Source organism: Talaromyces atroroseus (assembly GCF_001907595.1).
Source record: "Talaromyces atroroseus strain IBT 11181 chromosome Unknown scaffold_1, whole genome shotgun sequence".
NCBI classification, from domain to species: Eukaryota; Fungi; Ascomycota; class Eurotiomycetes; order Eurotiales; family Trichocomaceae; genus Talaromyces; species Talaromyces atroroseus.
This window is the reverse complement of record NW_017971433.1, coordinates 596426-620128: the sequence shown is the minus strand read 5'-3', so window position 1 is coordinate 620128 and position 23703 is coordinate 596426. Positions and strand designations below refer to the sequence as shown.

The following is a 23703-nucleotide window of genomic DNA, read 5'->3' as shown; positions in this document are numbered from 1 at the left end:
CCTTTTCATTGGCTATTCTCACCCACGGGATGGTCTTGAACCCCACTTTACATTTTCCATTGTGGGCGACTTATCGGTGCCTGTGCCATCGCGCCCCACACCCGGTCCCGATAGTGGAGTGGAGCACGACGAAATCATCTGGCTGGCTAATAAAAGCGGGGTCCCGCTTTATTCTAACCACATTTATTTTAGATGATCCTTGCCGTACGTATACCACGACCATGTCCTCATAAAATCTTCCGGGATTGTGGCAAGTACAGTTTAAACCGATCTGCCGGGGAATGGAAAGTCCATGCCGATCTATGTAGCCCCAGTCCATTGAGTAGTTCCGAGAGGTGAGACAGACATCCCAATATTGCCATATGACATTCGGAACTCCGCGACGGCTGTCGAAGTTGTTGACAATCTAGTGATCTTACTGCTCTGGTCTTTGAACTTACAAACGCAACACTAATGATAATAACGCACTCATAATAACAATCTAAAGATTCGGTCCCAGCAATAATCTGCGATTGAAGTTGGAGCACCAAAAGGATAGTGACTCTAAAACCAAGGAAAATCCTCACACTTTTCGTCGCTAACGGAGTGTAGCTATTTCACCCAACATCTCTCATCTGGCCCAGTATCATTGAATCTAGTTAAAATGAATCCTTCTGTTCAACCGAAGAAAGTCTGGCGTAACGTCGCCATCATCGCCTATATCGTATTGGCAGAACCTCTTGCTTCTACGTCCCTTCTGCCCTTCGTCTACTTTATGGTGCGTGACTTTGGCTATGAGGATCACCAAGTAGGCCTTCGGGCAGGGATTATTAGTAAGAAAAGCTCTTCATTCTCGTATCTCAAGACGTTTGCTTAACGGCTATGGTCAGCATCTGCATTCTTCGTCGCCCAGATGATTGCCACACCCGGCTGGTGTCTGCTGTCCAACCGGCTAGGACGACGACCAGTCCTTATAACTGGACTACTTGGCAGCGGTCTTAGTTTGATACTGTTTGGGCGGTCCCAATCGTTCATCGAGGCGGCAATAACGCGCAGTTTGGGTGGTCTATTAAATGGAAATCTGCCCATCTGCCGTACCTATATCGGCGAGTTGGCAACACAAACCCAGTCAGATTTGTCCAAACTATTCAGTGTTTTTGGTTTTGCACTCTCGATGGGCTTCATGGGTGAGTAGGTGGAAATGTAAGCTTTCAGGTGCTGGTGCGACTAACATTGAGATCAGTGGGACCGCTTTTGGGCGGAGCATTTGCCGATCCAGCAAATAATCTAGGCTTTGCTGGACCGGTGGATATTTTCGCTGCGTATCCATGGTTACTGCCTTGCCTTCTCAGCGCTGCTGTCAACCTAGGCGCGTGTTTCGCGGCATATTTTGCCCTCGATGAAACCCATACGTTTGATACTCCTTCAACGGAGGAGCATAGTCCAAATGAAGTTGATTCGCTACTTCCTCAAAATTCCGTGACGGACAGTAATATCCTGTCCAAATCAACATCAGAGTCTCGGTGGAAACAAGCAGCGGCTTTGCTCAGTTCAGCGTGCGTGACGGATTCGACTATTCATCCTTCTCAACTAATGAGTTTATTTGCAGGTGTTTCTTCACCCATGTCATTCTTTTCGACGAGCTATTCTCAGTATATGCCGCATCCAGTTTATCTAAAGGCACCGGGTTATCATTCCAGCCCCGACAGATTGCGAGCGTTCTGACTATTGCTGGACCATCGATGGGTCTGGCACTGCTCCTATTCCCACGGCTACAGCGGCAAATACGACTACCAATAATCTACCAGATAACATCTGTTATATTCGTGCTAATTTATCCTTTGTTCTCGCTACTTCCTGGGCTAGCAAATCGTGATGATTCTACCGCGGAGGCCGGATCAGTTCTCTGGACCACACTTCTCACCCTGGTATCTGTGCGATATGCGGTGCTTGCAGTCAGTTTAACGAGCTTGCAAATAATAGTGAGTTCTTTGCTTCCTCCTTCTTATTTCTTCACTCGACGGTATATATACTAAGCAGCATATCTAGTGCAATAGCCTCGTCCCTCCGCAAGAACTGGCCCTCTTCAATGGCTTGGGTCAATCTGTAGGCTCCCTTTCTCGCGCCGTAGGGCCCTCGTTGGGCGGTGCAACTTGGTCCTGGAGTCTTTCTAACGGACTGTCAGCGCCCTTTGATTATCATGCTAGTGTCAGTTTGCTCTTATTCCATCGGTTCATTCATTTTGCTAATCTGAGTATAGTTTTGGTTGCTGGCCCTTCTCGGGCTCGGTCAAGGTATGGCCACTATCAGCCTGTTCAAACGAGAACGCTTAGTTGAATAATTTCATCAATTACATATAATATTAAGAGTTTCTATTTTGGCGTCCTCCTATGGCTACTTTAATAGATGTACGATAACCATATTTTGGGGAATAAACCATTGATCAGTGAATCAAGATATAAGTTTTGCCATGTGATTCTCTTTATCAGACACATACTTTGAAGTCAATTCATCATCGTAATCAACACATGCACAGAACATGGGATCAAGGGTGAAAATTTTCCATGCATCTGCCCTGTCAATCTATGACTGGGAAGTGCCGCTGACGTGCTAGACCCTACGCCGTCTAAACTCGAAATATTGCATCGAGATAGGATATACAGTCCAGTTAAGTAGGTGACACATGAGCGGAATTCCGAATAGTATTACCAAAGTCCTTGCCATTATTCTATACCTAGTTATATATATATATACACATCTACTAGCTAGGTATAGATTAAGACACAGTCTTCTGACCAAAACCCGGAGTTTCTGACAGATGCCCTCATTCTATAATCAATCACATCACCTTCCAATTCACTGTAACGCCGTGATTTGATCAACATATTAAGCTGTAGACGCTTTCTCAGAAAGTTGATATTCGCCAGGAGGTATAGCGTTAAATAGATGAACCTTTCAACTACAATTTTCAGACTAGAGGAATACAAGACGTATGTTTTTCGCTGCCAGTAACTTTGTGTAAATTATACCCGAGTAAAATTAATGCACGTATTTTTTTATTTGTGACAATTTGTAGAATGTTTTACATAGAACAAGCTATCTAGGTATATTCAAACAATCACACGGTCTATCGCCCGTACATTCCCAGAGAAAGCATCTTGCATGCCAAAATCAAGTTTTCCGTGGTGGTCTGGACCTACAAAGCATCGGTTTAGCAAGATTCACTAAGGGAGAATATGCACTTACATTCTCCTCCGCCATGACATTGAAATGGTGTCCAGGTATGTTCAGTACTGCCCGGATGAAATCGGGCTGGTCTAGATATTCCCAGCCGAGAAGATTCCGGGCACGGTAGCGATCAACCGAGTAGATATCATTCTCTCTAGAGTTTAACGGCTCCTGTGACGACTTTTTGCTCACAGGAACCATATCCATGCACCGCAAGAGAATGACAGGAGGAGGGCGAACCCCCTTCTTTGTCCAGCTGGGCACGCTCCATCTTTCAACCATCTGGCCGGCGCGCCTCATAGATCGTGTAATCAGAAGGGCCAGCTCCGGAGGGCATGTAGATTTTAAAAATGGCCGATTGGAGAGGATGTTGAAGTTAGAATCTGTCACAGGGCCGGGCCCGGTATAGGGACTGTCCAGCATCACAATGCCAACGACTCCAATGCTATTTTGGATAGAATCAGATTCTGATTCTAGAACATGCGCCACTTCTAGTGCAAGAAGACCGCCCAACGACCATCCTTCAAAAGACTAAATTAATCTCTTCCTTAGCTCTTTGGCATACGTCGGAATTCCATGACTGACCTCCAAGGATGACATTCTCACCAGGCGATATAATCGTGCGTATGAGCTCCGCATACACGCGCGCCATCTCTGACAATCCACCCTTCCATGGCAAGTTGACCAGAAATCGAGGGTCATGGATACCATACACCGTGCGACCAAAATTTCCCAGGCAGTAATAAGACGCGATGGTGCCCCCGCCGTCATGAAAGAGGACCAGGGGCGTATCCGCTCCTTCGGGGGAGCCCCGTTGGATGAGGGCAGGATTGGCCTCGAACGGATTCATGTCGATGTCATTACGTAGAAATGAGTGATGGGGAGACTTCAGATCAAAATGTACATGAAAGGATGCAGCGAAAGATGCAGCGAGCTTACGAACATGAAGATCGGAATTCCAGCTGTGGACTATTGATTTTGACAATGATATTAACTCGCATAAACGCAAATAAAGTCAATCAACTACATTTCATGCCATGTCCGGCACAGATCGACAGAATATATGTGCATGACGGCCTGATGCCGATTTAGTATGCCTGCACTGCAACATTGCTTTTTCTATCAATATTGCTTCTTTTTAATAGTACGTCTAGTAAACAGTAGCATAAGATGACATTCAAAAACTCCGGTTTTTTGACCGTATCCAACAAGGTCAAACTCGTTAAAATACCTGCAGAAGTTTGCTTCGCGAGGACTTGTGACAATCAGAATCATTCACTCATCTTTTCTACGTCTTGTCCACGAGAAGAATAACCATGCTGTTCATCAAACAAGGCTTTCACTTCCTGATCCATGGCACTGCTGTGGTAATATCGCCGGATTACAAGTCTACCAACCCGAGCATGAGTGAGTTCTCTACGGCCAACTTCTACTCCTATGTCACACCTCAGGGGTATTTCAGCTTCGGATGGTAAGTAATCTCTTCATTCTCTTATTTAAATATTATGGAATATTTACTTCTATTAGGTGGCTTCCTGCCATCCCTGGTGCAGACACCAGCCACTGCTCTCCTCGGCCTGAAATCCAAGATATAGACTGGTACGAGTACACCACGACGGGCAGCTGCAACGAGACTTCCTGCGAGGTGCACGCAGTGAACTACATGCTCGACAACCTCGGCTCGCCATTGTTGGATGTCGACTATGTGGCAAGGTTTCTTGACATTGCAGAGAAGGAAGAGGCGCCCTTGGGTCAATTGACGCTCAGTTACTTCAATCAGCCCAAGGGCGCATTTGGCGTGGCCTCACATCAAATGATTAGCAACGAGCAACGATCCTCAGGTGACTGCCATGATGCATTTCATACATTGTCAAAGTTGCGAAGGGAATTCGATGTGCCTTTGAACTTCACTTTTGAGAATCCCTGTCAGAGTATGAGCCATGTTGGGCAAGCCGTCTTGCATTAAATCAAAGAACTGTACATCCATTTGGCTATACTAAGAGTACAATTAATAAGTAATTCAACATTGCAATGCTTAACAATATCAGTAATTTGAAACTTGCACACCCATGTAACTAACATTTACTTATTTGATTATTGCACACAATATTGAGAGCTTCCAGATTTTCGCTGGGTTCCATCACTAACGCAACCCTAACTTATATCGCACTCAAATCAATACCGTAGTCAAAATATAATTAATTGTCTATGATCTGGAATTCCGATCGTCGGGGGGGCGGAATTTCAATTACTGGCAAAGTACTAGTTATGTTGTAGACCTACTCAAAGTTATTCTCCGGACTTTGAAGAGAGCCCGGCAGCTGAGTAACTCCACCGACGCTGGCCAGGGTCTCAGATAGATGTAGAGAAATACTCGTTTTCCCAACACAATATTAACGTATGAACGAACTACACCTCTGGCTCCTACCAAGTGACCTTCATAAACGTTGTCGTCTAGGACAGTGCTATGGATCTCCTCAAACGGGCGTTTCTCTTGATGCAAGAGTATCAAAGGCCAACTTCATGGATACAACCAGCGGACCTAATAGTCCTGCTTCTATTCGTTGTTGGCTCTATATATTATATCTCAAAGAGAAGTTTTAGCAAAGAAACAGCTACGAATGTCGCCAGATCCTTGAATATTCCCATAGTCATAGGCGACGAGGCAACAGACTACCACTCCCTGATCCGTGATCAATATGTAAAGGTACGTTTCTCACGTAATCTCTAGAAACTAATGATTGTTATTTACCGTTGTCTCTCTTCGCAGGATAAAAACCAGATTTACCTATTGAAGACGCCATTTCGAACGGTTTTCGTATTGCCGCCGCGGAGCGTGACGAAATATGGCTGGTTGCCGGAACATAAAATCTGTAGGTCCATTAGATTTTCTATCTCAGAGATAGATCCAGGCTGATTGTGTGCTGCGTAACAGCATCCGCTGTTGATCTTGGTGAACGATTTCTCAGCGAGTATGATTCCATACCTGAATAACATTCGTATCCAGCATGCTAACGATGCGCATCTAGTTATACTTGGATTGGATCCACAACGCCGGAAGATGAAGGTGATCGCACACACACGGCCATCACCTATGCAAAAGGATCTCTCACGAAGAATGCCGCTCAACTGATCGACATTGTCTACGAAGAGGTGGATTATGCACTCGACAAGGAACTCGGCAGCGACCCATATATGAAAATGCGCATTTCAGTGCATCAACTTACAACCACTATTTTCCTACACGTCTTTGAGCGACTATTCTTGGGCAAGGAGTTGGGTCGTAATCCGGAATGGGTGTGTCTCTGAATTAAGTGCCTGTTGAGTGAGATAGAACATGGTTTTTAACAGATAAACCTAGATGAAATTGTCCGCGGAACATTCAGGCGCCGCATTCACTGCTGCATTCGCCCTGTCAAAGTATCACTGGATGATAAGACCGGTTGCCGCTCGCTTCGTTCCTGAGATGAGACGACTACGTTCGTTAAATGCCACATTGGAACAATATATCCAGCCTCTTCACCAGGCTCGACTGCGCGATTTGCAGCAGCCCGACTTCAAACCTCCGGCTGACTTGATTCAGTCGTTCATCGAGCACGCGGGCAAGCATGCGACTAATTCGAGTAAGCTGGTCGAGGCTATGGTGCAGACGAACATTGCTGGTATATCGAGCACTGGGCGAGTGGTTAGCTTGTTACTCCACGCACCCTTTTTAGATACATATGCAGTTCCAAGACTGATAATTCCACTAGTTACTTCAAGCATTGTTCGACCTGGCTGAGCATCCTGAGCTCGTGCCGGAATTGAATAAAGAAATAGCCCAGGTCAGACAGGAAGTGGGTGGAAAAACTGCAGACGCGAGGACTATGTTGAACCCAACTGCTCTCGCAAAGTTACATAAGATGGATTCACTTTTCAAAGAGTCTCAGCGATTCCGTCATGCCAATCTGCGTACGTCTCTTGATATGTGATCTGTTGACAGCTATGCCATGGCACTAACAAACCGGGGTAGTTTCTGTCTACCGCAAGGCCATTCAGCCGCTTCGATTGAACGGTGATATTGTTCTTCCTGCAGGATCCTATGTTGCCGTCCCTGGCGCCATCCAGGCGACCACAGCCGAGGACGGATCTAGCCTACCATTCCGGCCTTTCCAATGGGCAGAAAAACGGGCCTCTGCAGAACGCGACCATACGGAGGTGAAATTGGGCTACGTATTCTCAGGGTGCGTTTGTGATTTATTTCTCCTCTCTTCTTTTTTTGTTCCTGCTTCTTAACAGCTTCTTTCCTCTAGGCCGGAAGCGCTCGAATTCGGCGCCGGATCTCACGCCTGTCCTGGGCGGTTCTTCGCCACACACGCCCTCAAGGTAGCTCTCATGCGTATTTTGGATCGCTACGAGATCCGCATGCCAGCGGGGTCTCAGCGGCCACCGACGGTGTACAACCATCTTTTTGAGATGCTGCAAGACCGCAGCGCTGCGATGGAGTTCTCTGCCAAAAGATAATGTCGCCTTGTCAATACATATATGTAATACAGAAAGTAGGATAGGCTTGATCAATCAGAAATTGTTTCACAACGCTGCGAGCAATGTAGAAACGCCAGGCTTAATTCTTCGCTCTTAGGGTTTAGGGCTATTCTAGACACTTCGGCATAACTATTATCCGATGTACAGAAATTACTACATTCGGACATTTTAGGGCTACTTCCCATAACTAGTAGCTCCGGACAGCGACCTGAGGAATGTCCGCAAACAGACAGCAGTCAAAGCGTATCACATTCTAAATCAATGAAATACGGAACGCAAAAAGAGAGAAAAGAAAAGAAGAGAAGAGAAAAGAAAAAGCAACGAAAAGAAGATCCTCCGCTGCCATTTCGACCCCTGGCGGAAGTCCGATCGGGGAGGGCCAAAGTCCACCAATCAGGGTGGCCAATGGCGCGGAGTTCGCAACTCGTAGGAGATGGCGATGGGAGCTTAGAAATATGATTGTCACGCAGGTTTTACTTATTGGCAGTATGGATGCTGTATATAACGACTCGTCGACCACTTGTCGCTGTTCCCTTCCTCTCCAGTCGCCCCGTCTTGTTCGCTACCGTGAATAACCCTAACCGGCAATGGCAGAATCCAACAGCGCCGAAGTCCTGACCACGACTTCCCATGTGGACGTGGAAAAGGTTGATGCTGCAAATATCGATGTTGAGAGAAATGGATCCGCGAGTGCAAATGGCAATGAAAATGGAAACGAAAAAAGCGAAGACGTCTTCGAGCCCAGCGCAGAGGACTCCCACCCTGGCGCCAAGGCTGGCCTCACCTTGAAACAATTCTGGATTGTCATGTTTGGGTAAGTCAAACTGTCTGGTTCTGTCGTGGTATTCACGTTCTAACAAGCACAGTCTCAATTGTGGCATGTTCCTCACCGCACTCGACTTCAACATCGTCTCGCCCGCGGTCAACGTCATCTCCTCCCAGTTCGGCGCCTACGACAGATCTGCCTGGCTGGGAACCGGATACCTGATCTCATTTGCCCTGGTTATGCCATTCTATGGCAAGCTGGGTGAGACGTTTAGCCGCCGTTCGCTGTTCATCTTCTCCACTCTCCTCTTCATCCTGGGCAGCGGCCTGTGCGGTGGTTCCCATAGCATGAACATGCTGATTGCGTCGCGTGTAGTCCAGGGTCTTGGTGGCGGCGGTGTATACAGCCTTGTCAACGTGATCGTAACCGATCTCGTGCCTCTGAAAGATGTCGGGAAGTATCTTTCCTTCACAGGTCTTGTCTGGGCCATCGCTGACGTGGCTGGCCCTCTTGTGGGCGGTGCATTTGCCCAATACGCCTCGTGGCGCTGGTGCTTCTATATCAACCTTTGTATCTCACCGATCAGTCTTATCATCACCCTCCTTGTGCTCAGGGTGCCGGCCCCGACGGTGGGCCTTGTCACTGCCGTGCGAAATTTCGATTATATTGGAGCACTGGCCATGACTGGCGGCACCACCATGGTTCTCCTGGGTATTTCATGGGGTGGCGTTACTTTCCCTTGGAATAGCGGCCAAGTCATCGGCACCATCGTCGGCGGTGGTGTGCTCGTGATCATATTTGCGATTATTGAGCACTTTGTGCGTGAGCCTCTGATACCCCCTGTCTTCCTGCGCAACAGGGCTGTCATGGCAATTCTCGTTGCGGAGTTCTTCTATGGTGCCGTGCTCTTGGGCATGATGTACTACGTCCCTCAATTCTTCCAGCTGGTCTTTGGAGACACAGCCACCCTATCCGGTGTGAGTCTGCTACCGTTAATGCTGGGCCTGGCAGTCGGAAACCCAGTGGCCGGCTGGATCACAAGCAAATACGGTATCAGTCTCGCCAACGCCTGGGTCGGAGCCGCCCTCGAGGTGCTAGTTACAGGTCTGATGACGCGATGGAACGCCCACACCAGCCGTGCAGAGGCAGTCGTTGAATTAGTCATCTGCGGTATTGGCCAGGGAGCTGCCATGGAAGGTCTGCTGGTTTCAGTGCAGGCATCGGTGACCCCGATGTTAATTGGTGTTGTGACCAGTCTGGCTATCTTCGTGCAAACTGTCGGGGACATCTTTGGCATCGCCTTCTTTGCTACCGTCTACCAGAACGAACTGCGAAGCAAACTGGTCAGTTTAGGCCTAACTTCGTCGCAAATCGCTTCCGTTTCGGCCGATGCCGAGTCCATTCGCTCCTCGTTTTCGGGTACTCAGCTCGAAGATATCATTTCCGTGTACGCGGAGAGCATGCAGAATGGCTGGTGGTTGATGTTTGCTTGTGCGGCGGTGCTATTGATTAGCTCAGGTTTTTCAAGGCAGCATTCTTTTGCAAAGTGAAGAAAAGAAATGTGCAGTTGCTGAAATAATACATGGCACAATGTCTTGTCAATTTCCCTTTACAGCCGTGTTAATCCTTTTTTTACTTTCAAGGGTTGAACCTTTCAGGTCATCAAAATCCATATGTTAAAACGGCTTTTATTTCGAGAATAGGAGTATTGTGCATGGGTATCGTAGGGCTTCATTATATCAATGCTGGAAAACATCAGCCTTTAGCAAGTACATAATATTAATTGGACATGAGATAAATATATATAACATCAAGTGAGCATCGTGTAGTGTAAGCAAGCATAATTATCACAAATCTCGAACATCTAGAAGCACCTGATTATGTTTTTATCCGCCTTTGACAGGCACTCGTGTAGTACGATGTGATTTCGTTCTAGGCATATGGACATCTGCATATGCTGCTCACTTCTGATTCCAACTGCCATGCACCAAATTGATGTTATCAATATCACCAGACTGCAAATCAAAAAACACCATATCTCGCAGCCGTTGTGCAAAGACCACACCGCTGTCCGAGAGCTGTTCTAACAGACCCATGAGCAGGAAGAGACTGCGCCGATGAACCTCCTCCTGTGAATGTCGCCAGCGAGCACTCAGAAATCGGCAGGCTAAGAAATAAGATGGTGCCAGAAATGAACCCATAAATGGCGATTCAGCTGCCGTAGCTCTTTCCTTAATAACATCTATCATCGACTGAATGGCCTTGAATGCGCGCAAGAAAGTAACGCCACCGGCTCCGCGGACAAATATACTTGACACTTTTACATTTTTGGCACAAGCAGAGGTCGGATAGTCTAGAATCACGGAGCAGGTATGTAGCGTAACGTGCAGTCGAGTTATGGCAAATGAATCTGTGCCTACAGCATTCATCGAAAGACTATGTGTTACTGTGACCCAAGTCTTGACTAGTGCCGCTTTGAGCTGCAGGAACTCGTCTGCTCGTTGTTGGTGGTCGGTATCCGGAGTAACCATATTCTGATACTCGACAATTCGCCCCAAAAGAACAAACGCCTTCTGCGTGAATTGATGGATTGATAATTCAAAGGGCTGATCGGCCAGGGGCGGGTAGCTAAGAGACGCCAGATCTCGCGTAAAGATCTGTCGATTTGATCTTGGGTATTGACCAATCCGCTGCAAGCATATCAGACCGGTAGCGATTAGTATATTTCACCAGTTATGGGACCTATTACTAATATGAACGAACTAACCTCGGAACTTTCAGACAACGAGCTACATGGATACTCGACCATGAAAATCCGATCGTTCACCGCAAAATGCACTCCATGCAGATAGTTTACCTGCCGATCCAGGAGGTAAAATGCCCACATCGTCCACCGACACTCTTCTTCTTCCACGGCGCTGTTGAGCGGAAGAATGAGGTGCAGTGGCTTGTAATCGTCATCAATGCGGTTCAAGCCATGCATACAGGCGACAGAGAAGCCCTGAGCGAGGCGACTGGTAGCCTGTAGCAGATCACCTTGGATATAGTCATAGCACGCATTCCATACTGCAGCTTGAGCATCGCGCAAGACAGGGCCCTATCACGCTGGTTCATTTCCTGTCCGTTGTGTAGAAGAGAGAGATAAAGGGGGGGGGAAATAAACTCACATTAGACCTGACACTCTGCTCGTACAAACGAATTGCAACGTCATGCCATTTTTCATGAGGATATTGCATTCCCTTGCTCGTCTGGCCCACCACAGCAAGAATGCTCCACAACAAGGGAGTGTCCGCTGCGGCTTGGATATCGATTAAAATATTAACAAAAGACTCCTGATGAATGCACGGGAGTAGCTTGTGATTATGCTGGAAAAAGAGCTGAACAATTTCCATCACCTGAGTGAACGACGGCAAACTTTCGGGCAGCGATGTTGTCGATGGCGGCGTCAGCGACATGGATAAGATCGATGGGTCGAGCTGGCCCGAACAAGGCGTCAGACTTCCAAAAAGCGACGGAGGCGAGTCCAGGTCGATATTCACGCCATCCAGTAAGCTATACTGAACCATAGACTGCATAGGGTCGCTGTTGCGTGGCAGCTGTCCGAGACTCTCAGTGTCCTGCATCGGCAGATCTGCCGTCCGAGGAGTCGCATAAACGCAGTGCAGCTTCCACCTTGCGCACTCGGAGCATGCAGGGAGACGATTCTGAGCAAGTAGTGTCAATCCATGCGGTAGCATTTGAACAGTTAAAAGTGTCAAGGGAGACCAGAATCATACATCACAGCGCTTCTTCCGGCGTCGACAATCCTGCGTACAGTGAGCAAGGCGCATTTCACAGACAGGCAATAAACCTACCGCGCAGGCTTTTATTCTGGAACTCATTTCCTCGAGAATTATTGGGTTGCTAGCAAGTCGGAGTATAACGAATCTAAAAAAGTGACGCTGGACTTCAAGAATGCCCACCAAATTTCCAATCCGGCTGTCTGTCGAGTCCTGTGAAATGTCACGGCGGACCTAGCTGGGTAGAATAAAACGGCACACTTGTCGTGACTCCGTGTCACACAACGACCTGGAAGCGCCGCCAGACCCAGTGACCGGTGACAGGGGAAATGATTGACAATATTACGTGGCTTTTTCCTGGAAATCGAAGTTACTTTTTGAGAAGTGAAGCTATTGACGGTTCAAGTTGGTCTCCACGGAGTTACTATACATGACACCAGTCCCGATCCGGTTTAGCCACCCCGCCATTTTATTGTCAAATTGTTTGGCCGACGGAAGCCGATTCTCCGCTCTTAGGGGAGTAAAGATTTATGTTTATATGTATCTACTTGCAATACATATACAATATCTAGCCCTCAAACCTGAACCCGTCAGATGGCTCCCGAGAATCTTCCTCGACAACGATCATGGGAATATTTTGAAAAACCTCAGGCAGTATAAATTCCTGGGTGCGCCAATGAGAGACAACGCACTTCCAACCATTCTGTTGGCATCGATACGTGATCCTAGAGAACCTACATAAACAGTGTTAGATGCTATTATCAACTGTAAAAATTTCCTTTGTCGAGGTGAAAACGGACCCGTTGGTATCTAGTAGTCGAAGGCGTATGGCATAATCCACGGCATGGTCAAGGATCTCCTTGGCCTCATCATGCTCAACGGCATGACCTTGGTGTTTGCGAGCAACGAATTGGAAGATCAAATCTGGATTATTAATTTGTCCATATTCATCACGCTCCTCCGGTGGTCTTGAGAGGATGTCGCGGAGATCACTATCGGATAAGCTGGACTTGAGGCTATTGACAAGTTCTCGGAACCGCCGATCTTGATCTCTTTTTCCCTGGAGACACTTCTTACCTTTTTCCAAACGACGACGCGTCTCATCACCAGTTGGCTGCGACATGTTGTCAGGCCTGGAAGTCGTGATTTTTCAACTTTGCAGATTTTGCCTCGTCTCTAGGGAGGAAGGAGCGACGGCTTTAAGTAAGCATGGGCACAAAGGAGACAGTTCCATCTTGTTTGTTCATTATCGACAAAGAAGATCAGACATGTAACGCCCTTCGAAACACAGACGGTAAGCAGAGCTTTGTGTAGACTTGAGATGGAAAAGGGGACAACGGCTCTTTGCCCTTACCAGAGGAGGTTAGCGTGTTCCTCATCTCACGTGCAAGACTGTCACTCAAACTGACTGCGCCACAGCCAAGTCAAATGGGGAAGGCGCCATACCTGTTCAGTAACTTCCTACTTGTTGCCTTTGCATTTCGTCAAGCAGACCACCTCGCATCATCATCATCATCATTGAGTGCTCTCTGCTTGCGTTCGCTTTTTCGTTTTTTAACATCATCTTTCGTTTTCAAGGCGGATGCGTTATGTTCCTTTCGTTTGCCAGACCATGATTTCGAATGCTCCGCCTAATAGTAACCACATCCCCGTATAGCGAGAGGGCCCTCCCAGAGCCCTCCCAGAGCATATTGATGAACGATGCCCGACGAGAAGATCAAGTATGAGCAGCTGCCCATTCCTACCTACGAAGAAGCTACCGCGTCCCAGTCTGGCTCCTCGCATCTGGGCCCCGAATATTCGAGCGATGACTTAGAGAGGCAAGGCCTCCTCCAGCGTGGAGAACCCAGCAATGGAGGGTACCAACCTCCAACCGTCGAATCTGCTCGCTCCAGCATCGATTATTTTGCCTCTTCAGCCCCGAGTTCAGCCCGCGAATCTGTAGAAGACTTGCGGCGGGAGCTGCATCAAATGGACGTAGACGATTCCGTTCCATCTTCCTCATCTCGAACCCGTCATCCGTTATTGCGCTATCGATTCCCCAAGCATTTCTCCAATCCTTTCTCCAGTTTGACAAAGACCCTCTCATCGATACAATTACCCTTCCGAAATGGCTTCCCTCGCTTCCATTTCCCTCGCTTTTGGCGAGTCGGAGTTAGTGAAGAGGGTTTCGCTTGCATGATATTACTTCGTCTCGTCGGTCTTCTCATTTTAGTTTCTGTGATCTATCTCGTCTTCGTATCCGATCTCTTTTCCGTTGGTAGCCGGTTCAGCGTCGGCCAGTCCTATACGGCGTCCTCGGTTGAGAATTTTGTACAGGGTCATATCAACGAGACCAACATTGCCAACAACCTCGAAAAAGCCACAAAATATACGCATATAGCCGGGACGGAGGGCAGCTACGCGCTCGCGGAATGGATTGAACAAGAGTTTAAGTTGGCGGGACTGGAAGATATAGAGATGGAGGAATTTCAAGTATACTTGAACTACCCACGACCGGATGGCCGCCGTGTTGCGATCGTCGACCCACCGGAACTAGCCTGGGAGGCAGCAATCGATGAGGAGCAAGCATATAAAAATCCACCACAACAACAGTCACTTGTTTTCCATGGTCATTCCAAGGCTGGGAACGTAACCGGTCCCCTGATATATGCCAACTACGGCTCCCGCGAGGATTTCAAACACCTTGCTGACAGCGGCATCTCTGTAAATGGAGCGATTGTTTTGGTTCGATACTATGGCACTCAAGGTGACCGCGCGCTTAAAATAAAGGCAGCTGAGCTCGCAGGAGCGGCGGGATGTATCATTTACTCTGACCCCGCACAAGATGGCTTTATTCAAGGACCAGCCTATCCAGACGGCCGTTATATGCCGAGCGACGGTGTACAGCGAGGAGGGGTGAGTTTAATGTCTTGGGTTGTTGGAGACGTCCTATCGCCCGGCTTTGCTTCAACTCCAAATGAAAAGAAAAGGCTATCGCCAGAGGAGAGCCCTGGTTTGGTCCAAATTCCCAGTATTCCTCTCGCCTGGCGCGATGCACAACGCCTGTTACAAGTCTTGGAGGGTCATGGGTCTATGGTACCGGCCGATTGGGTCGGCGGTGTACCTGACATTTCCCAGTGGTGGACAGGCGATCTGTCTTCGCCCAAGGTTAACTTGATGAATCTACAAGATGAAGTCGAACGACAACCGATTTACAATGTCTTGGGACGGATCACCGGTATAGAACAACCCGAAAAGAAGATCGTTGTCGGTAATCACCGAGATTCTTGGTGTTTTGGAGGGGTGGATCCCGGCAGTGGAACCGCGGCTTTTCTGGAGGTTGTCCGTGTCTTCGGAGAGCTGATGAGTGTCGGGTGGCGTCCTCTCCGAACCATTGAATTTGCAAGCTGGGACGGCGAGGAATACAACCTGATTGGCTCCACCGAACATGTTGAGAATGAGATGGATAAGTTGCGAAAGGACGGCATCGCATATATCAATGTGGACGTTGGCGTTAGCGGGAATTCTTTCGAAGCTGCCGGCTCGCCTCTCTTTCGACGGCTTCTTTATAGCGCCATGGGTCGAGTAGGAGACGAAGCGGCTAATAAGACAATCAAAGAAATTTGGGACGAGAAAGGGAAACGTTTGGACGGGTTGGGTGCTGGTAGTGATTATGTTGCCTTTCAGGACATGGCAGGCACTTCCAGCATCGACTTTGGCTTTGGCGGTGAATCTTTTCCGTACCACAGCTGCTATGAGAACTTCGAGTGGATGGTTAAATTTGGGGATCCCAATTTCCATTATCACAAGATGTTGGGCGAGCTGTGGGGGCTGATTCTCTTGGAGCTTGCAGACAGTCCTATTCTGCCTTTCGACATGGAAGCGTACGCCGCCGATTTCACAGGATATGTTGAAAATCTCCAGGCATACGCGCAAACGAAGGGTGTTCCGCTCAAAACCACCGCGCGAGAGGAACTGACCGAAAATGTAGATCTTCAGCCTCTACATGATGCGGCGGATACATTCAAGAAAAACGCGGCCCTCTTTCAATCGTGGGAGCAGCTCTGGTACAACTCTATATATGGATCAGGGGGCTTTGAAAGCAATATGCTGGGTGTTCGACGAGTCGAGCATAACAATCGAATGACCAGGTTTGAGACAAATTTGCTTGACTTGTCTCAAGATGGAGGTGTTAGTATTTCTCGTCCTTTCACGGCAATTTAGGCGAGCTATCGACTAACGATAGGTGACAAAAAATAGGTCCCCAACCGAACCCAATTTAAACACGTCCTGTTTGCGCCTCAGACATGGTCTGGCTACGACGAGGCGTTCTTCCCAGCCATTCGAGATGCCATTGACAGTGGCAATTGGAACGCTACACAGGAATGGATCAATCGGATTGCCGATATTGTCACAGAAGCGAGTGTACAATTAAACAAATAATTTTCTTTTCCCTCTTTCGTTTTTCATATTCTCCTTTTTGCCAGGTTCCTTCCCTCTCTTCTAGCCTTTCTTTGTATATGATTGATTCCCATGCATGCTCATTGCGTGCTTGTGCATTTCTTGAAATGTAAAGCCTGTTTAATATCTCATAGTAATGATAGACAACTACAACATTGTACATGTCTTAAGTTATCCAGCTATATGCACACGTTATCTATTTGCATTTCTATGCGTGCATATATACATATAGGCTACGCGCAGTGGCTTTCTTTTTCCAATTTACTGCTCAGCCCCTCGCCGCTTTTACTCATAACTCAGAGGCACTACACATATGCTAGAATTGATTCTATCTACCTAATAGAACCCAAGAGTCTTCGAAAGTGTACTGTCAGACTCAAATCACCACCCGAAACTTGAGTAAGTTCCGTTGAACTATGTCCTGCTTCTTCTGCTCCAGTTCCTCCATGTCCCAGCTCACAGAGACGAATCTGCCGGAGAGCCAGTCCCGTCGCTCATGAGAGAGCCAGACCAACGTGTCGGCAGCCAGTTCCGGCGTATCGGTCAGGACATGTTGCCTCTCTGGAGGCATATTCATGGCTAGCTCGGTCTTGATCCCACCCGGGTGGAGTGAGATGGCGATGAGACCCTGCTGATAATATTCCTTGTCTATGAACTCGGTGAGACGACAGAGAGCAAACTTGGTCGTCTGGTAGCCCGATGCGCCCGGGAACATGACGTGGGCACCGCCACTAGAGATGTTAATGAGTGTCTTGGTTGGTGACTTGAGCAGCAATGGCACGAAATAGCGGACGGCGAGATAGGTTCCCTTGATATTGACCTCCCAAGTCCACCACCACTCACTTGGCTTGGATTCGGCGATGGGCTTCCACTCCTCCAGGTAGCCGGCATTGTTGATCAAGATGTCGAGGCTGCCGCCGAGGATGTCTACAGCGGTCTCGGAGGCCACTCGCACCGCGTCCTCCGACGTTATATCGACCTTCATGGAATGCACTAGCGGCTGGGAACGGTTTGCCTTCTTGGCCGCATTCTTGACGGCTGTCTCGACATCGGTCATGTCAGAACGAGCGAAAAGCAGGATTTTCGAGCAGCCCGCAGCAGCGAAGCTGATTGCGGTCGCCTTGCCGATGCCCTTGGAGGCGCCAGTGATTAAGACCGACTTGCCCGTCAGGTCGGCTTTGGCGGGATCAATAAAGGGGTACGTATCCTTACGCACCGAGACATAGCTAGCCACTGCAGGCCAGTTGGTCTCGCGCAGGGAGGGATCCTGAGCTGACATATTTATTCTCAAGAAGACCGTGAAGATGTAGAGCCCGGTAAGTGGACAAGGTGGGAATGTTAAGTATGGTTGGTAGCTATACTGACTTGTTATTTTATAACTGCAATATACCAATGCTGAGCAATTCAAACTACAGCTCTTGTCACTATGTCCGGTCCTAACTCCGGCTCTGACTTGTTGTTCCATACAATAGCTCTGATATATCGATAAATGCTGAGTATTTGGAACTCTTGTTACTATGTCCGGTCCTAACTCCGTCGATGTGCTTTACCCCCATAAGTAATTCGCGTTATTTCAGAGGATTAGAAAACCGCCCAAGATGTGGCCTCATGTACTTCTCTTTAGTTAGCTGCAGATATACGTACAAGCGCATACTTCCTTGGCCGAGATAACATAACATTTACCTCCATACATAAAGGTATTCAGCTGCACTCGAAGATAATCCGGGTGTGCATTGAAAAGGCAGCTCTCGCAAGGTTTTCGTTTCATGAAGTGGTGTCTTCCCTATTCCAATGGTTGGCTGCACGTTCTTTGCAATGAACCCATCAATTATTGTGTTGGTGGAAGCGAATCAGCTTGGGGCCCCTCTGCCAGCCTCTACACTGCGGTAGGGATCATTCCAGAGGGGACTGCCATTTCTTATCACTGCAAGATGCTTTGTGCTGGCATTATTGGGTGTTTCGATGGCGGGGTGAAATTACGGCGTATGAATTTAGGGCATAATCTGCAGGTCATTTTTAGGTGGCAGAAACGCGCCTGCCTAGAATCGTCCCTAGGTTTATAAGTATCTTACTGTCTGTGTATATACTTGAGATTGAGATGCTCTTTTCTCCGTCTATCAACTTCCACAGAAATGCCGGCCACCTGCCCTGCTAACGCTGACGACCGGTTTGGGCCTCGCGTCAACACCAACTGTCGCCAGTTCGACTTCACGCCGTGGTTTGAAGATGCCTTCTTCACACTCTTACCAGCAGCCGTGTTTCTTTTGCTCTTCCCATGGCGTCTACGCAGCCTGCGAAAGAAGTCTGTCAAGCTTCAATCCTTTCGACTGGTAATATGGAAGTTAGTCAGTATTGCCGGCCTAAGATGGAATTTCGCACAGCCATGGGACTAATGATACAGTAAACCCCAGGTGCTGCTAGCCACGCTCTTTATCCTTCAGCTTCTCTTCTTGGTAATGCGCCTACAAGACTCGCGAATCAATCGCATTGTCCGCCGATATCGTCGGTGCTATTCCAGTCCTAACGTCCTTGGTGTTGTCCTTTCTCAAAGACCAGCGTTCCCTCAACCCGTCTGACATTTTGGTCCTCTATTTCTCTGCATCGGCCATGTGTGCTTTGCCGCGACTGCGCTCACTGTGGATTATCCACTCCGTGCCGATTCCGAGGGCCATTTGGACCGTTATCACCGTCGGAACGGTAGTAGTCATGACCGTCGAATCCGCACGGAAGACCCGGTGGCTACGCTCGCTATACCGCCAGAGCAGTACTCACGAGCAGACTGCGGGCTTTTGGAGCGGAAGCTTCTTCATCTGGGCGCTCCCATTCTTCCAAGCCGGATACACCAAGGATCTCCAACTCGCTGATATCCCGCCGGTAGACGACGACTTGAAAGGTCAGTCAAACGTGTACGAACTGCAAGTCGCATGGAAACGTGTCCGAGCCCGGCATCGTTTCCGTCGTCATCTTCTTCTCCAGGCTACCTTTGCGGCAAATAAATGGTCATTTTTGTCAGCCGTTTTTGGTCAACTCATCTGTCTCGTATGTCAGCACCGAGGCGGAAGAGAGGCCCAAATATTATGGACAAGCACTCGTGGGGGGCTTTGCTCTTGTCTACCTTGGTATTGCAGTAAGGACTTCAAAGCACCGTACTCCAAGATTATGTCGAGTCTAAAAGCATGGACGAGGATAGGTATCGAGAGCCGTGTATTGGCGACAGACCTATCGTTTAGTGAGCAGGATCCGATCGGGTCTCACGATCAACATCTACCGGCACATCACTGCGCTTCCTGGGCGTGATGTGAAGAATATGGAGGCAGTTACGCTCATGGGGACCAATGTGGAGCGAATTGTGGACACATTTACTTATATTCATGAATTGTGGGCTTCAATCATCGAAGTAAGCATCGCCATCTGGCTCTTGACCCGGCAGATCTCTCTAGCATCATTAGTACCGTCGGTTGTATGTGTGGGTGAGTAGCTTCCGTGCTGATATTTTGGCTTTTCTATTTGACTGAATTAATTGGTGCCCAGCATCGGTGTTCGCAGCATCACGAGTTGCCACGGGGTTTGGAAAAGCTCAGAAGACGTGGAATGAACGGGTTGAGAAGAGAATCTCGGCCACGATTAGCATGCTCGGGGATATGAAGTCGGTCAAGTTTCTCGGCCTTGCAGGTGTTATATCGGACATCATAAGACAGTACAGGGACATTGAGCTTCAAACATCGGAGAAATTGCGCCGATTGCGCATCTGGAGGATCCTTGTTTGTAGGAATATTTCTATCCGTCAACAGATACCCCTACTGACTGAATCAAAACAACTTTTTAGCGAATACTCCTACAACTATCAAGCCATTCTGTACGCTCGCAACGTATGCTGCGATTGCAGCTGCTAGGAAAGACGAGACGCTGCTCTCCGCTCAGGCTTTTTCTTCTCTGTCACTAATCAGTTTGGTGACAAACCCTCTACTAACCTTGTGTCAAGTTCTCCCATCCTTCATTCAGGGTATTTCTTGCTTTAGCCGCATTGAGAGCTACTGTTTGAAATCCGGCCTACTTCAAACGAATAGCCGTTCCTCGCAGTCGCTTGCTGTGAGCCTGACGAACAACTCTACTGAGCTGACGGAACTGGCCTCGGCACTCGGTAGCAACGATAGTCTCTTTGTCTTTGACAATGCTGACATCGCTTGGTCCCTGGAGGCAGCTCAACCTGTCCTGCACAGTCTAAGTCTGACTATCAGCCGTGGGCTCACTGCGATAATTGGACCAAGTGCATCGGGCAAATCAACATTACTTCAGAGTATGATTGAAGAGACTGTTTTCAAGAAGGGCTCTATGATATCAAATGGGTCCAGAGTGGCCTTTTGTTCGCAGGGCCCGTGGATCAAGGACGATACAATCCGATGCAATATCATTGGAGGAGGCAGGGAGACTGACTTTGATCAGAAATGGTACGACTTTTCTCTCTTGGCCTGTGGCCTTAAGCATGAGCTGGAAAGCTTTCCTGCGGGTGATCAGACATTTGCTGGAAATAATGGTGTTTTATTAAGCGGAGGACAGCGTCAACGAGTGGTCGGTAATCCCCATGCCCGGCATCAACCATAAGTTCAAACCTGATTGACTCTGTTTTCTTCCCTTGGCTGTAGGCCCTTGCACGTGCCGTTTATTCCAGGCTTCCTGTGGTAATACTTGATGATGTGATGAGTGGGCTTGATCCAAAAACGACGAGCACAATTGTCAATCATTTGTTCTCCCAGAACGGCTATTTTAGGAAAGCGGACATATCGGTGATTGTTGCTACTCATAACCGTATGAGATTCACCATCAACATGCACAGAGTATACTGCTAAATGTCACCGTAGGGCAACTCCTTTACCACATGGACGCGGTTGTTGTGTTGGAACAGGGCAGAAGTGTACACTCTGTGTCCTACGAGGAGACTCTAGCGCGACATGACGGTCTTAAAACAGAACCGGGGGCATCATCTATTTACGCGTCTCCAGTTGAAGTAATTGATGATGACACTGAACAATCAGCTACCCACACGCCTACAGTAACCCCCCTCCATCCCCCGTCCAGAGAGAAGAAGGGAAACCCCGACCAGGCTGTCAATGAAACACAGAGACAACAGGCCACCTGGTCAACTTACTTCTATCACGGACGAAGTGCAGGGTTTTGGTCTATGGTCCTCTGGATAACCTTCACTTTTGTTGGTGCCATTTTGACCAGTCTAACAAACCAGTGCATCGTTTTCTTTCTTCCAGAAAACAGACAATGCTTCAATTATAAATCGGTACGGGTAGACATTTCATCCAATAGCTTCGTCGCTAATGACCGAATCATTCAGATTTAGTCAGGATATTGATCTCATCGATATGGGGCTCCCCTCGGAGGTGATCCAATTTACAACAGGTATGAGTCACCCACACAGGATAAACAAGACTACAGACTAAGATACTTTTCTTTCCTGGCAGGAGCTGCGTCTTGCGCTGTACAATTGATCGTCCTGTGCGTTATGGGAAAGTTCCTTGCGGCAATAATTCCAGTCCTTGCAATCGCCCTGTTCATTGTACAGTCCTACTATTTGCGTACCTCTCGCCAGGTTCGCCTTTTAGATATTGAAACCAAGGCGCCGGTCTACAAACAGTTTATCGAGACCTCACACGGAGTCTCAACCATCCGCGCTTTTGGCTGGCAAGACGCATTCTACGAAAAGCAGGCCGAAGTTATAGACCAGGCACAACGGCCATTTTACATGCTTTTCTGCATTCAGCAGTGGTTAGAACTTGTCCTTGATTTAATCATCGCTGCCCTTGCAGTAATCATAATTTCCATCGCCACCACAGTTAAAGGCAGTCTTAGTCCAGGAGCGCTGGGGGTGGCGCTGGTCATCATTTTGCAGTTCAATTCGGATTTGTCACAGACTATACAGTCTTGGACAAAATTGGAGACATCAATCGGGGCGGTGGCCAGAGTTCAGCAGTTTTTGCAAGAGACCCCTGTCGAGCCGGATGCTGATGTTACTCCTGACGCAGGGTGGCCGTTGAAAGGGGCTATTCACTTCCAGGATGCCGTTGCTAACTATGGGTTTGTCTATGCTTCTTTTTCTTTGCGCTTTCGCTTCTTATATTAAAACTTGTAGGTCCGACGATACACTGCCGGCCATGGCAAATCTCAACCTGCGAATCACCCCGGGAGAGAAAATCGCCATCTGCGGACCATCAGGAAGCGGCAAGTCAACTCTCATCATGGCTCTTGCACGGATTATTGATCTCAGAAACGGAAAAATCACGGTTGATGAAATAGATATCTGCACCGTTTCACCTGCCCACCTCCGGTCATGCTTGAACATCATTCCGCAAGAGCCGTTCTTCATTCCCGGTTCGATTAGGGTTAACATTGATCCACACAATCAGCACTCTGATACTTTGATTGAGAGCGCTCTTCGAAAGGTTCATTTATGGGAACGAATGGCTGTTGGTAGAGAAGGAGGAGCAGGAACACTTGATAGAGACCTTATTGCGTCGGAATGGTCACAGGGTGAACGGCAACTATTATGTCTAGCCAGGGCATTACTGGTACCCAGTCAAATCCTGATTTTAGACGAGGCAACAAGCAGGTATGTTGTGTGCGATTTTCATCATTTTCCCCCGCTAACGCTCATTTCATATAGCGTCGACGAGGGAACAGCTACCATTATGCAGGAAGTGGTCGAAGCGGAATTCCCAACCCAAACTGTCATTTCAGTTCTGCATCGCTTCGCCTATATCAACCGATATGACCGGGTCGCTGTCTTGGAACAGGGGAGGGTCGTCGAGTGTGACAAGCCGCGAACCCTTCTCAATCGAGAGTCAACGTTCAGGGAGTTTTACAACTTGAGTGAACACGCTATACAATAGATGACACATTCAACGCCAAGTTCTTTTATGTTTATTCCTTCCCGGGGAACTGTCATATTCGAACAGAGGGCTAATCTATTCGAACAAT

General features: G+C 48.1%; 9 protein-coding genes across 9 annotated transcripts; 5 read left to right on the top strand and 4 right to left on the bottom strand.

Annotated features, from left to right (window-relative positions):
• Window positions 1–643: 643 nt before the first annotated feature.
• Window positions 644–2320, top strand: UA08_01302 (hypothetical protein; the record flags this gene model as incomplete). The annotated part of the gene is made up of 6 exons (XM_020260951.1): window positions 644–812; window positions 870–1166; window positions 1223–1535; window positions 1589–1961; window positions 2029–2187; window positions 2240–2320. 6 exons carry the CDS (start codon window positions 644–646, stop codon window positions 2318–2320), a joined length of 1392 nt encoding a protein of 463 aa, XP_020122874.1.
• A 786-nt stretch (window positions 2321–3106) lies between these two features.
• Window positions 3107–4057, bottom strand: UA08_01301 (hypothetical protein; the record flags this gene model as incomplete). The annotated part of the gene is made up of 3 exons (XM_020260950.1): window positions 3107–3175; window positions 3226–3728; window positions 3793–4057. 3 exons carry the CDS (start codon window positions 4055–4057, stop codon window positions 3107–3109), a joined length of 837 nt encoding a protein of 278 aa, XP_020122871.1.
• Window positions 4058–4523: 466 nt separating this feature from the next.
• Window positions 4524–7710, top strand: UA08_01300 (hypothetical protein; the record flags this gene model as incomplete). The annotated part of the gene is made up of 10 exons (XM_020260949.1): window positions 4524–4678; window positions 4735–5138; window positions 5859–5914; window positions 5978–6080; window positions 6143–6179; window positions 6237–6504; window positions 6569–6892; window positions 6960–7158; window positions 7220–7430; window positions 7500–7710. The coding sequence occupies 10 exons, from the start codon at window positions 4524–4526 to the stop codon at window positions 7708–7710; spliced, it is 1968 nt and encodes a 655-aa protein (XP_020122872.1).
• Window positions 7711–8318: 608 nt separating this feature from the next.
• UA08_01299 (hypothetical protein) lies at window positions 8319–10047 on the top strand (the record flags this gene model as incomplete). Its single annotated transcript, XM_020260948.1, has 2 exons — window positions 8319–8545; window positions 8598–10047. 2 exons carry the CDS (start codon window positions 8319–8321, stop codon window positions 10045–10047), a joined length of 1677 nt encoding a protein of 558 aa, XP_020123002.1.
• A 411-nt stretch (window positions 10048–10458) lies between these two features.
• On the bottom strand, window positions 10459–12234 carry UA08_01298 (hypothetical protein; the record flags this gene model as incomplete). Its single annotated transcript, XM_020260946.1, has 3 exons — window positions 10459–11187; window positions 11265–11594; window positions 11665–12234. The coding sequence occupies 3 exons, from the start codon at window positions 12232–12234 to the stop codon at window positions 10459–10461; spliced, it is 1629 nt and encodes a 542-aa protein (XP_020123003.1).
• A 610-nt stretch (window positions 12235–12844) lies between these two features.
• Window positions 12845–13399, bottom strand: UA08_01297 (hypothetical protein; the record flags this gene model as incomplete). The annotated part of the gene is made up of 2 exons (XM_020260945.1): window positions 12845–13010; window positions 13077–13399. The coding sequence occupies 2 exons, from the start codon at window positions 13397–13399 to the stop codon at window positions 12845–12847; spliced, it is 489 nt and encodes a 162-aa protein (XP_020122996.1).
• Window positions 13400–13977: 578 nt separating this feature from the next.
• On the top strand, window positions 13978–16482 carry UA08_01296 (hypothetical protein; the record flags this gene model as incomplete). Its single annotated transcript, XM_020260944.1, has 1 exon — window positions 13978–16482. The coding sequence occupies one exon, from the start codon at window positions 13978–13980 to the stop codon at window positions 16480–16482; it is 2505 nt and encodes an 834-aa protein (XP_020123677.1).
• A 613-nt stretch (window positions 16483–17095) lies between these two features.
• On the bottom strand, window positions 17096–17998 carry UA08_01295 (hypothetical protein; the record flags this gene model as incomplete). The annotated part of the gene is made up of 1 exon (XM_020260943.1): window positions 17096–17998. The coding sequence occupies one exon, from the start codon at window positions 17996–17998 to the stop codon at window positions 17096–17098; it is 903 nt and encodes a 300-aa protein (XP_020122998.1).
• An 853-nt stretch (window positions 17999–18851) lies between these two features.
• On the top strand, window positions 18852–23615 carry UA08_01294 (hypothetical protein; the record flags this gene model as incomplete). The annotated part of the gene is made up of 11 exons (XM_020260942.1): window positions 18852–19064; window positions 19189–19758; window positions 19910–20189; window positions 20251–20484; window positions 20546–21288; window positions 21363–21525; window positions 21579–21957; window positions 22064–22128; window positions 22191–22803; window positions 22859–23335; window positions 23390–23615. 11 exons carry the CDS (start codon window positions 18852–18854, stop codon window positions 23613–23615), a joined length of 3963 nt encoding a protein of 1320 aa, XP_020122999.1.
• Window positions 23616–23703: the final 88 nt, after the last annotated feature.